The sequence below is a fragment of the Anopheles marshallii genome, chromosome X (genome assembly GCF_943734725.1).
Source record: "Anopheles marshallii chromosome X, idAnoMarsDA_429_01, whole genome shotgun sequence".
In the NCBI taxonomy this organism is placed as follows: domain Eukaryota; kingdom Metazoa; phylum Arthropoda; class Insecta; order Diptera; family Culicidae; genus Anopheles; species Anopheles marshallii.
The window spans coordinates 18,549,868-18,563,445 of NC_071325.1; the positions used below are offsets into that span (position 1 = coordinate 18,549,868).

The 13,578-nt window shown below is 35.7% G+C and overlaps 1 protein-coding gene across 1 annotated transcript; it reads left to right on the forward strand.

Annotated features, from left to right (window-relative positions):
* On the forward strand, positions 1–7,561 carry LOC128711220 (protein GVQW3-like). Its single transcript, XM_053806090.1, has 3 exons — positions 1–100; positions 7,029–7,331; positions 7,443–7,561. The coding sequence occupies exons 1-3, from the start codon at positions 1–3 to the stop codon at positions 7,559–7,561; spliced, it is 522 nt and encodes a 173-aa protein (XP_053662065.1).
* Positions 7,562–13,578: the final 6,017 nt, after the last annotated feature.

Below are 13,578 nucleotides of genomic sequence, written 5' to 3' on the forward strand. Positions count from 1 at the left end.
ATGGCTCAAACTGCTGCAATCCGGAACTATTCGGGACCACATTTCGGAGGACCAAACTCGGTTGAGAATAGTTCCAAAACTCCGGATTTTGTTCCCTTGGGTAGGTCTAAATGTTCCCCTTGGGCAAACTCCGGATTTTGTTCCCTTGGGTATTCGGGACCACATTTCGGAGGACCAAACTCGGTTGAGAATAGTTCCCAAACTCCAGATTTTGTTCCCTTGGGTTACCATTGTTTATGGCGCCTAAAGACTCATTATCATCAACAACGAACTCATACAATTCGAGGGGGAGTGGTTTGACACGTGTGCTGCAATTCTTTAATTAAAGATTAAAGCATTTGCCGTTACAATTGCACGGATGGCATACTTACAATCATCATGACAAACAAAATTAGTTCGTCACAACATATGACCAGACAAACAACAAACAAACCACAAAACATCACACGTGAATCTACAATAGATTTCTGTAATTATAATTGTACCAGTGGAATGACCGGTAAAGTACAAAACATCCTCTGGGATAGTGTTATGGATATTAAAATATGTTGAGAATCTCACTATGAGCGAAATACATGCGTGCATTGAGCGAATAAATAGCTCTACAATGTTTAAAATGAGTTTTTTGCCATGAATCCCTCTGCGCAAAGTAAATTCACCATTAAAAAGTGAGGTTAAAAACGAAGTATTTTTACAACAGTGGGCTGTGTGTGTACGTTTGTTGACGTTTGTGTATACCTGCAACGGACACGACCGAGAAGGAATGACTTCGAAGAAACGAACAGCACAAGAAATTTCGATCCGATCGGGAGAGCTTTCGAGGGGGGTTCGATTTGGCGAGAGTGAAAGCAGGAGCGAAATAGCTGTTAGAGCGAGCACTTTCCGATTTTGTATGGAAGAGGTCCAATTGTTTTCCTTGGGTAATATGTTACCATTCTTTATGGCGCCTATCGACTCATTCATGTGGGATTTTATACACTCATGTGTATGTTGTTTTACACATGGTTGCGTGCAATAAGAATGGGTTTCAATTTAGTGAGATAAATCAGCGATTTGTTTGTTTTTTTTTTAATGGTATCGGTATCGCTATCAGTACGTATCATTGAAACTAAAATTTAATTAGCAAAATAGGATCAAAAACCATAATATCTTTATTCGCTATATTGATTGTTATGTTATGTTTTAGGATATTTACGGATATTAACGTGGATATTTCAGATACGCGGATTTCTTTGGAACGCATTATCCGCGTATCTCAACGGTATTTAATTTTGATGAAGTGCACTTACTATTTTCAATTTTTATTTCAATTTTATTTCAACAACTATGGTTATTTCAGTTTGTTTACATTAAACTACATCGTACTAAACCATCGTGTCAAATTAGAGAGCTTATTTGCAAAATTTTAAAGAATACTATTCTTGTAAAGATGTAAAGATGTTTTTATATGAATTTTTCAACCAAAAACCTTACCTTATCTCCCATTAGTGACTAGTCGTGTTATCAAAATGAGCGATCACAACTTCAGCCATGAAATCGCACAGCTATTATTTGTCCTGTAGGAACTACAACCGAGTAACAAATAATTTTCCAAGTTAAAAAAACTGCTCAAAGCTACCCACTATTTCTGACATTACACCCTGTCAGTCTTTTATTTTATGTATTTCGTTTCCATTTTCGGAGGACTAGCATATATGCTCACGTGTTCTATAAAAGTTATACAAGTGATGATGAAAAAACTGGTTAACAACAAGAGAAGCTTTTACTTTTCAGAGAAGTGAGCATAAGCAGAACTCCCAAAAACAAGTCAGATATTCTTTTAAAGAAAAATGTTCATCGAAGAAATTATGAACTAAACTATACAATCATAAACAATAAAGGTATGGTGAACCGTGTAATAATTAATATTTTCCAGAGATCCAAATTCCAGAGCCCCACAAACTACCCTCAAGCTAATAGAGATTTTCTCTTTTCATCAGGTAAGAGACGTGCTTTATATTCTAAAATGTGTACTCTTCTAAACGAAAGTAAACTCTCTCAAAATGTAGCCTGTTGCATAATTATCTTTGGATTCATTTTCCATGCAAGTAAATGAACGTTGTAACAGTTCCACATTAAACACTATTTGAGGGCAATCAAAACAATGATTCGTACATTATTCCATTTTTCATATACCACTTGTCAGAGACATCGCTTATTTTGCAATAATTAAAATGGATATTCTTTTATTGGAACTATTTGGAACATGAAAACTATACTTCAATTTATATATAATGTTTACATGTGCATAGAATGTTTTCATTTCCTGTAGCTAAATCTGCTCGCTAAATTTGGCATTGTTTCAACGCTCTTCAAAGGAATTAAATCAGTTAAAATTGAATAATATTACTAAAGACATACTTCACTCTTTAAGGAATTGTATATGATTTCTGAATTGTTCATAACATGTAGCTTACAGCAAAATGCTTGTTCACTCATAAAAACTTGCTTTTTCCCGAAACGAAGGTCCTTATGTAACATTATTCAGCGCGCAAGCCATACTCACCTACATACTGAGACACATACAACTTTTACCTACATCGACACGCACGAACGCATGCTCGGCAGATGTAAGGTGGATCTGATTAATACTGCAACTATTTTGCTATTCGGTTCCCAACTGTTTGCCATGAAAACTATGAAAAATAGACTCTTGGTCAAAGACTAGGTATAGACTGTAAGTAATGCAAGTCACGGTGGAACAAGAACTTCAATGAAAGCTCATAATGAATATTTACATGTACAAAATAAACGAAAAACATTCACGCACAGTAAACACAGCTTCTTCCCAAAGTTGGCAACTACTTGCTAAGTTCTCACCGAATAGAATGAATTTGATAATTTTGTAAAAACCTGCATGAATTACGTATATTTCACTCTACTTCGATTAAGACAACAATCACTAACCACTCACACATTTTTCATTGATTGGCTCATCGTGGTCTATAGTAGAATGCTGATTGACAGGTTTATTGCTGAGGTTCTCTGCTTTTGAGTTATAAAGTTGACCAATTTGACACTAAACCAACACTGTATGTCTAATAGAAATCATTACGATGTGCATGTTAGAGTATAAGATATACTGGCATCTTTATATAACTGGCAGTGATTCTGTAAATAACAAGATGTAAAGATTGTGACAGCCACGCAATTAGGGAGAAAATATGGACATGGATAGTGAACCGCATTTACAACGTTACATCAAAAGTTTCTACCACGCATAATTATTGAATGACCTGTTAGCCTTTAGTGATAGGCTTTATAGCCGGGTGTACATATAATTTACACTTTAACAGAAGTTAAATACACACACACACACACACACACACACACATATATATATCTATATATATATATATATATATATATATATATATATATATATATATATATATATATATATATATATATATATATATATATACAGGCGCGGTTAGTTATCGGTTAGTTAAGAGATTGGTTTACCACACATTAGCTCTATTCTAAACATTCGGATTATTGCATTTACACAGAACTTCTATCACTGTAATGATGTTCGAAAATGACATGCAGATTCCGTATCCTTTGTTACTCTGAATGTCTACCTAAATTTTTAAGTCTACTGTCGCTTAGCATCTCGTACAAACGTAGCTAAACCAATGCTATGTTCTGCCAATCACTGTTTGCATCTTACTACCGTAAATTTGAGAGAGACTTTTCCAGGATAACCTGCCAAACGAATACGAAAAGACTAGAAAAGAGACCTAGGTCTCGTCCATGGAAGATTCTTTTATGGAGCATGCGCCGAATAGTCTACCGTATGTGATAACAACTGAAGGTACACAGCTCCCAAATGTAAAATTTCCATTATTATATCTTGTTGTTCCCAAACACGTGCCTGTCACTGTAATGAGTAGTTATATGAGGGAGATGTCGTGTCCAACGCCCAGCGCCATCGTCAACAGGCGAACATGCTAGAGTATGTTATCTCCCTCTCAAACGAACAAAACGCGGGCCTTTTATTACGATTCCCGCCTAGGGATGGCGATGAAATTCAGCAATGAGTTTATGAGTTATATGTGTTATTACATTCGGGTTAGGGTTAGAGAGGGATTATACTAGTGAGTATAAAAAGCGCTCAAAACAAAGAAAAAACATCCATGGAATTATTCACATAACATAAAAAAACCGAAAAATGTTACATAATGACTCTAACTTGTAAAAGGTTCTATCTAGTAACTTGCAGCAAACACCCGGTTACAGCATTGCTATCACCGCCCAGGGTCGAATGTTGATCAATGTTGGGTATGTGTAGGATACAACTGCTCTCTAACTTAATAACGGATTCATAAATAGGATCTTATTTTTTACTCCTAAATTTAGTAATTGCATTGATATAAAGACATATTTTGTGCTCGTTTTAGGCCCATCTTCTCCACAATGGACATTTTCTGGGATAAAACTCAAGAAACAAATTTTTTGGTTGTTGTTTATTTCCACCATAATGTATCGACTTATTTTTTTCATGTAGCCGAATAGTCAATTCCCCAGTTACGGTGGAATGGTACAGTTGGGATTTTATCTTGATCCTGTCGAGTGAAAACCGGTGTCGTTACCAAAAAACATTGGTTCCTTATCTTTTATGGTTTCTTATTATGGTAATGGTGTGATATGGTAATTCAGAAAGCATATTTAGTTCATAAAAATGTGCACGTCTCTAATTTGAAAAGTTATGAAAATACCAAGAAAAATAACTTGTTTTAAAACTTTTTCATGTTTAATCATGGAATAGGTAAGTTAGTAAGTTGTAAGAATAGTCAGTTGTTATAATACTTAGTATTGTAATAATAATATGTTATATATGTAATACTTTATATTGTAACTAATGCACTAATGTTTTATAAAAAAATATTTGTTCGCAAAACTGCAAAACTACTGACGTTTTTTCATATCAAATTTCTCTTGAAACAGGTAAATGAAACATGTGGCGTAAATGAAATATTCGGCGTGCTGCTACTCTGTTCCCCGGTCAATTATAGCTGTAATCAAACCCACCATCTCCTCGCTTAACTTTTGTTATAATCAGGGTTCCAACAACCATTACAACGAGGGCCTCCAATGGCCGTATTACACGATGGTTTTTTGGCTGGTTATTTTCTGTCAAATCACGTTTGACAAATTTTAGTCAACCCGACAAACGTTTAAGTTCTTTGTAAACATCCACTGTTTGGTGTGAGAATCATCGGCGTCCTCAGGCCTATCGTTTCAACAGTTCAATTTGATGTGAATAAACCAAACTTTTTGTTTTAGAAATAAATTATTGACAAAAAAAAACCTTTGGGCCAGGCTCAATGTATTACACGGTCCAGGTGGATCTTTGCGTCAAAGTGCGGATTTTGACAGAAAATAACCAGCCAAAAAGCCCTCGCGTAATACGGGTTTAAGAGCCTTTATTCGCCACTGGGATCACGGGATTCAGTAGTGTGTCGCAGCTTACTGACAAATGCGGCAAATCGACCTCCATAAGTTCCATTAGAACCGCACAGTCCTTATAGAGGATTAAAAACGAAAACTGGTAATTTCCCAAACCTATAACACAATGTTTGAGTACAGTATGGTTATTTATTTTATTTATTTAATATAACTATAACGGCTCAAAACAGTATAGTTATAAGTCAAACAAAAAAAACTTTTTTTTTGTTTAGTGGTGGACTTCGTATTTTTTAAGAGAAATTATTTTTCAATGTTTTAAAGCTCACATGCCAAAATATACGCCACCTGAACAACGCTGTAAATTCTATGTGTGCTTATTGAATACATCAATTTGCCATACGTACAGTAGGGAACATTTATTACATTACGATACCAGCAATAGTAGTACCAGTATTTGTGTCAAATGCAAATTGTAAAATCATTGCCTTTTGATATATCCCAGATATCAGCTATCTCATACTAGTTTAGTTTTTTTTTTTTTTCATTAGAACGACCTGGCCGTATCGACTTATTTTACCACGTAGCCGGTTAGTCAGTCCTTGCTACGGAAGATTGGCCCGGATGGGATTTTGGTCCGGTCCGTTCGTGTGAAGACCGGCGCCGCTACCATCATGCCACCGGGCCGCCCCTAATTTAGTTTTAATCATTTATTAATTCATCATTTTATATCATTTAGTGCTCGGTCCTGCTCGAAAAAAAACCTGTATTACAGAGTTTAACAAGCCACTTTGCCTTTTGAATGGCATACTTCACCGGTCTTGAAATGCATTTCGTATCGTATGAAATATTTCCTCCCACTCATAATGTAAATCTGCTGGCTCGATATGATTTTCACATCGAGTGCTTTAGCTTTTTCACTGGGATTTTAAGCTGCAAACGCTTCCGAACGGAATGTGTTCATGTTTGTGTGTGTACATGCACATGTGTCAAACCGAATTCGAGTGACATGTAAACAAACCAGCTTTGAGGATGGCAGTTTTTAGTAAAAGAGTGATATATTTCGAATAATGTACCTTAAAAAATTAAGTTATTGCAACATGCGTGAAAAAGTAGTTAAAATTGATATTGAAAATATGGTACAAATCACGACAAGGTACAGCCCGAAACCCTAGTGAAAAAGCTAAATCAATCGACGCGAAAATCATATCGAGCCAGCGGAGTTACATTTTGAGCGGGAGGAAATACTTCATAGGATACGAAATGCATTTCAAAACCGGCGAAGTATACCATTCAAAAGGCAAAGTGGCTTGTTAAACCCTGTATCTTGCACTTATCCTTATCGAGCTTCCTGTAGTTATCATTTGAGATTATCACTGCTTTAAATATTTTCCAGCGAGTTCTACAGTACTAGTTTTATAGTAACTTTTCACTACTAACCCATAAACTTATTAGCAAGATTTCAAAATTTCGGATATTTTATGAATTTAAAACACTTTTTTGTGGCAATTTTAGTGGAGGCGCATAGTGCTTTATTAACACTACTGCTATGTCCGAAAAGTAAGGGGACATTGGATGAGAACCTGAGGAGAAATTGCGGGTGTTACAAGAAGCCTTCGGGGAAGAATCTATGTCGAAGAAAAAGGTGTACAAATGGTACAGTAATTTCAAGAATGGCCTTAAGAAGATCGAAGACGGGAACCGTTCGGGAAGACCATCCACCTCGACCGACGACGCCTACGTCGTCCAAATCAAGGTTTTAGTGGTCAACAATCGTCGGTTGACGATACGAGACCATTCGGAAAGTGTTGGGATTTTCAAATCCTCGGTCAACACCATCCTGAAAGATGTTTTGGAGTTGAAGCGGGTGAAGTCTCGCCTGGTACCGAAATGCCTGAACCTGCCCAAAAAGCGGAATCGCGTCGAAGTCTGCGATGCTGGCAGACTACGCTGAAGAGCTGAAATCGATTATAACTGGCGACGAAACGTGGATTTACGCATACGATCCGGAAAGAACGGACCAGTCCAGCGAGTACCGTTCCCCGAACGAGCCGTGGCCCAAGAAGTCGCTCCAAAGCCGGTCGAAAATCAAGGTGATGCTGATTTTTCTTGATGCTGAATTTCTTCCAAAAGGCCAAACGATAAGCAAAAAGTACTATCTAAGCGTAATGCGGCGGTTGCGAACCTCCATCCGGCGGAAGCGGCCTGATTTGTGGAAAAACAACAGCTGGTTTTTACACCACGATAAAGCGTCCTCCCATACGGCCATCATTTTGAGGGAGTTTTTCGCAACAACTGGCACCCATATTGTTTCGCAACCGTCGTATTCGCCAAATTTAGCACCAGCAGACTTCTGGCTGTTCAACAAGCTAAAACGGCCGCTTCGGGAACACCGTTTTGACACTATCGAGGAGATAGAAGCCGCAGCGACGGCGGAACTAAAGGACATCTTTTCGTATAGCATCCGCGTTTTCCACCTGCTTCGAGGTGTGGGAGAAGAGGTGGAAGAGATGCATTGCATCGGAAGAGGATTACTTCGAAGGTGATGACCTTCATTTGGCCAAATAAAAAAACCATTTAAGAAAAAAACGTAGTCATTTCATGTTTCGGACACAGTAGTATGTGCCTCCATTCGAATCGTCGGTGTTTCCGATACATATCAAATTTGTCAAAATTGTGCTTTTGAAAACAGGATTGCATTTACAAGATGAACTATAAAAAAAACTTTATCGTAACATTTTATTTACACCTTATCCAGGAGAAATGCTTCGTCAATGGTCGCTACCGTGTACAAATACAAACTTGTTTATCCTACAAATTTGACATCTCGTTCCCCAAGGTAGTAACTCGCAACCATTACTGTTATGTCATTTGTTTATTAACGACGTTACGCTGACGACGTAAGTCTATTCTTGTCTGTGCGAGTTATATTGTTTCTGTTAACAAAAGATAGATTTTTTGTTTTACTGACTTGAACCAAAAAAGAATATCTTCTATTGGCTGTCTGTGAGTGATGGTCTATGTCCTTCTATAGATCAATGCGTCAGTTAGTCTTCAGCTGCATATTAACATGAGTCCTAACCAACTGCAGCGGTGTGACACAGGGGCTACCATGACAAGAGATACCATTGATCGTAAGCTCTACTTTCATCACCATTACTATGATATTGTAGAAAAGACCTACAAATTGCTAGAGTTGATCGCACCAAAAACTGTCCATCTAAGGATCAATTCTACGAAATCCAAAATTTGAAGGATTGACCACTTTCTGTTCGCTATACGTGATCAAATCAGTATGTACGAAGCTTGCCTTGTTGAAGCTTTCTTTAGTAATCTTGCCGATCAAGCAAACATGTCTGCAAAACCAATGATAGAATCAGCATGGAAGGCCTACACGCAACTTTCAGGACTTAGGGCTTCAAAAAATTATAACTCAAAAAAATTGGAAAAGTTGGGTGGAGTTGATCGTTGTGTTGGGTTGGGTCGTGTTGTGTATTGAAACACATATTGATTTATTTTATCATTACCTTATATGATATAATATGACCTAATATTTTGAAACACTGGGGATGTTCCTGAAGATGATCTGATAAGTTTAAAAACCTGAGAAAGTGAAGTTTAATTTCCATCAATTTCATCGTTAAGTCAATACGTGAATACACCTGTTTTAATTGTTTTTTTTTTCACCATTTCGTTGGTGTTAAAATAAATACGGGGATTTTGACACTAAATAAATACGAGGATTGACGCTGGTATACGCTGCTTTTTGCGAGTCGTTAACAATATGCAAAATAACGATGCCTGGTTACTACAATTTTTTTCTCTGCCCTTCTATACTTGACAGCAAAACATCATAAACAAATAAAAAAGCTCAACAAACTTTGAAATCTTTGACTTGTATTGACCAAAGTGTATTAACCGTATCCTATTCGCAATGGACGTTACAGTTTAATATGCCATGTTCATAGTGTTTCTAGATGTTAATCTTAATCTAAAAAATCCAAATACTGCCAATCAAACAACAACACACAATTACGTTAAAAAAAAAAACAAACTAATTTATTTCTTAAAAGTTATCTGTATTACGATTACTTTGTCCTGGTAATGAACGTCCTATCACGACTACAATGACGATTGACAACTGTCCGTTTCACGTAGCGGGCTGGTAAGTCATTCGCAAAGAGGATTCGAATATCGCGAACATTGATTCCACAATTGTATATTAAGCAGATCATTCACTTGTATGATACTCGCCCTACAGTCGTTTAAACGTGTTTGATATCATTATGCGAACAATCAAATCATATCCTTTCAAATAGCTACCAAAAGTTCCCTTGAATTGAATGCTATCAAAGTGTTCTGGGTATGCTGATGTACACATTATTTGCAGAATTATAGTAATTCATGTCGGTACAGGATCACAATTTAAAATATCGACCCTACACTTCTGATTACAATACAAAATACCGTAGAGTTCATGCTGCTGGCAGCAAATAACACATTTTTTTGTTGATCTTCATTTGGTGAAAGAACTTAAAAAAATTTTATACAACCGCACACATATACCCAAAAATAAGGAATCATTAAAAAAAATCTGTGGTAGTTGCTTAATCATGTTTTGAATTTTTCTAAAAACTCATATGCTTGTTAAACAATAATTTTAAATTCGACATCCTTAGACTTCGTGCTATAGACCGGGTATGTTAAGATTTGTTGATCGAAATACGTTTTTCATTTATACCTAATTACAAACCTTTGTACAACCACACAAACATGCTCCCTAAAACACCAGGAATCTTCAGTTTTAGTGGATAGATTTTTTTTTATAATAATCCATTTGAATTTAAATTACTCTTACAACAAATTTATAACCCTTTCATTAAATAATTCCATTATTTAATCCATGTTCCTTTTGTCAATCTCAATGTTGCACAATTCAAGAAATATGTTCACATAGATTAGTTAATATTCAATTTTTTATTCACGCGTGGTCTTATTGGCGTTTTAGAACAAATCTAATGACATCCAATGCAAATGCTTTGAACTGTGATTTATTTTCTGTGCCAAATTTACTCTTAAGTACTATGACATTCAATTAACCTTTTCTTAACGAGAATCCCCTTGAACCAATTTTTTTACAATTGCACCTTCTATTGAACAAAATCTCACATTTAGAGCATTTAGGAACATTTTATTTTGCTCGAATCCGAATATCCGAATCCGAAAAAAATATAAAAACCATGGAAATAGTCTGGCGTAACATAGAATGAACGGAAGCTGCATGCGTTTATGATGCCAAAGAATATCCCATTGATGAACTTGTGACGCCGGTCAATCGGAAACTGACAACAATAATATCGAAGAGCACTTAACAACACACTTGGAAGACCCATTCACAGAACAACTCACAGAATTACCAATAGGCAATGTAAAAGAATAAATTGTTGCAGCAGAAATAAATCATTATTTTATTTGACTTTATATGTAATTCGTGTGGTAAAGAACCTCACGTACAACAAGGTTTCCGTACGACTGAACCAATGGAACGGATTGAACTCGTTATTAAAAGGTTTGTAAGTATTTCATAACGTAACACGAATCATAGCAAAAAAAAAACATTTAACCACTTCAAATTGTATGCCCATTGTAGTCTCTTGTACCTCTATGTCTTAACAGCGGGTGCATTTGGTATGGTATTTTTGCAGTAGCCTGAATGCTTATCACTGAGACATAGTGCATTCTATTATTTTGAAAATTTATTTTTTCACAATATTTGTTTCACAGTTCTTTTTCATTACACACATCTGTTACCCTCAATTCTTGTGATAAGTTTTGTGACACGGTTTTTAGAAGATGCTATAACATTTTGTAAGGTTTGTACATACAGTCAATACCCGAGTTCTGCGGTTCTCGGCTTACCTGAATTCAGATATACGGATATTTTATAAATTTGACCTTTCATTAAGTTCTGTAGATAGAATTCAATCGTTATGGGTTTTTTTGTTTATTATAAAATTGCTTTTAACGAAAGTTTACCCTGATTGTATAAAAAAGTAGAAATATCAATTTCTAATGTGCTTCGTAACTTCCCCGTTAGTATTCGTAAGTATACGATACCTTAATACGATATAGACACGGTGTTTTAACGGATATTCTAGATACGCAGATTTCTCTGGAACGCATTATCCGCTTATCTCGGGTAATGACTGTACTGTTTAAACCATGACATTCGGATAGAAAAAGGATTTTAATTGTTTAAACCCTCGCTGCCAAATAAGCTATATTTCTTAAGATCATCTATTAGTTTGAAGTTCCTAACGCTGTGAACTCTTTGTCACCGTTCGTTGTCGTTTTTTATTTTATTTTTTGTATATATTGAGAAGAAAGAATTCGGTCAAGCAAAGAATATTTCTCTAGATTAACGATCCACAATTTTATAAAAAAAAAAAACGGATTCCCGCGGTGAACACCCATCCAACGACGTAACAGGTTATTGGGAAGCATTTTGTTGAAAACATAGTTGATCCATATACGGTCGATTATTTAAAAGATTCCTAAACTTATGGGACAATAATAATAAATGAAGCTAATCATTGTATTTTCCGGTGTATAACGCCCCATTTGTAAAATGTTTTGTTTATAAATTAGAGACATAGAGTAGAAGGAAATTAATAGTCTAGACTTTATAAACTCGTAGTACTAACAAAAAAAAGTTACAGAAGCGATTAACATTTTGAAGCTTCGTATAAAAACAATAATTACCACAGATAATAATTATACATCAACGATCAGTCTTATGATAAAGATGTAAAAAGTATAAAAATAATAAGTTTGTGCAAAGCTACAAACAAAACACTATGATCTTCATTGGAACCATCACACCATTCATTCTCAACGGTACATTTCATGTTAATCACATTAATTTTTGTATTAAACATTTTTACCGTAGTCACGCATAAAGACTATTACATAAATATTCTATAATATGACACCCAATAACCATCATCATCCAACATTCCGAAATTATCTATAATGTAACCACCACTAGGGTATTTCTAATTAAAAAAAAAAACATTTGTGCAGAAAGGCAACCAAGTTGTTAAGCTTTTGACCAGCAATGCTCTTTACGGGCAAATAACAAAATGGCAGGCGCGGCACGGTGTATTCGATAGAAATGACAATCCCACACGACAGGACCGGTACAAAATTCATATTATTTGTAAATAACGGTAGGCAGACCATATTATTTTCAAAATAAAATAGAATTAACATTAAATCCCATCCGAACCGATCCACCATAGCAAGGACTGACAAGCCGGTCGATAAGTCGATACGGCCTGGCGGCTTTCAAGAAACAAAAAGAAAACCAACGTTTCACGAAAATGTAGAAAGGAGAAATTATCCTCTGATTGAAACATAGATGACGGCAAAGGTGAAATATCATCAATTATGGTGTTAAATTTAATGGTTCATATGATCAATGACTTATTTTCACTTTACAATGCAAAATGTAGTGGTCAGCTGTCAATCTATTTCAAACTAGTAACGTGAACGTAAATAAAATGAATACATGTACGAAATTACTATGAGATTAGGTCGATTTGCGTAACTGTTTTGCCCGAGATGGATTCGGACAACGAACACATTTTTGTTTTGCTTTTTGTTTGTAGTCGGTGAGTGGTGGCATCAAAGAATTTTATAGGGCACCCATGAAATTTTAAACAATTCCAACAATTAATTCTTATCCCAATTTCCGCGTGTCCGTTAACTCCAGTGACATTTATAATACCTATTATAATATAGGTTTTACAACGATTCTATTTTTGGATAAGAGTTCAAAATCTAGCCACGTTAAGGTTAACACGTTAACACGCGTCGAATCACTCGAATTCGGTTACCGCCTAGCCGCATCAACCTAATTCAAAAAGTCAAGCAAGCTTTGACTTTGAGCAGGTGGCCCCAAGGTAACAATTGTGATAACGGTAAACGGCGTTAAACGTATTAAAGGGTTTAACTTCTACCTGAAACACATTACAGACAGTTTTTTAAAGTGAAATTGGGGAACCTTAAAATTGTACCATTTTTCTGCATTGAATCGTCACTCCAGTTTTTTGTTTCAGAAATAGATTA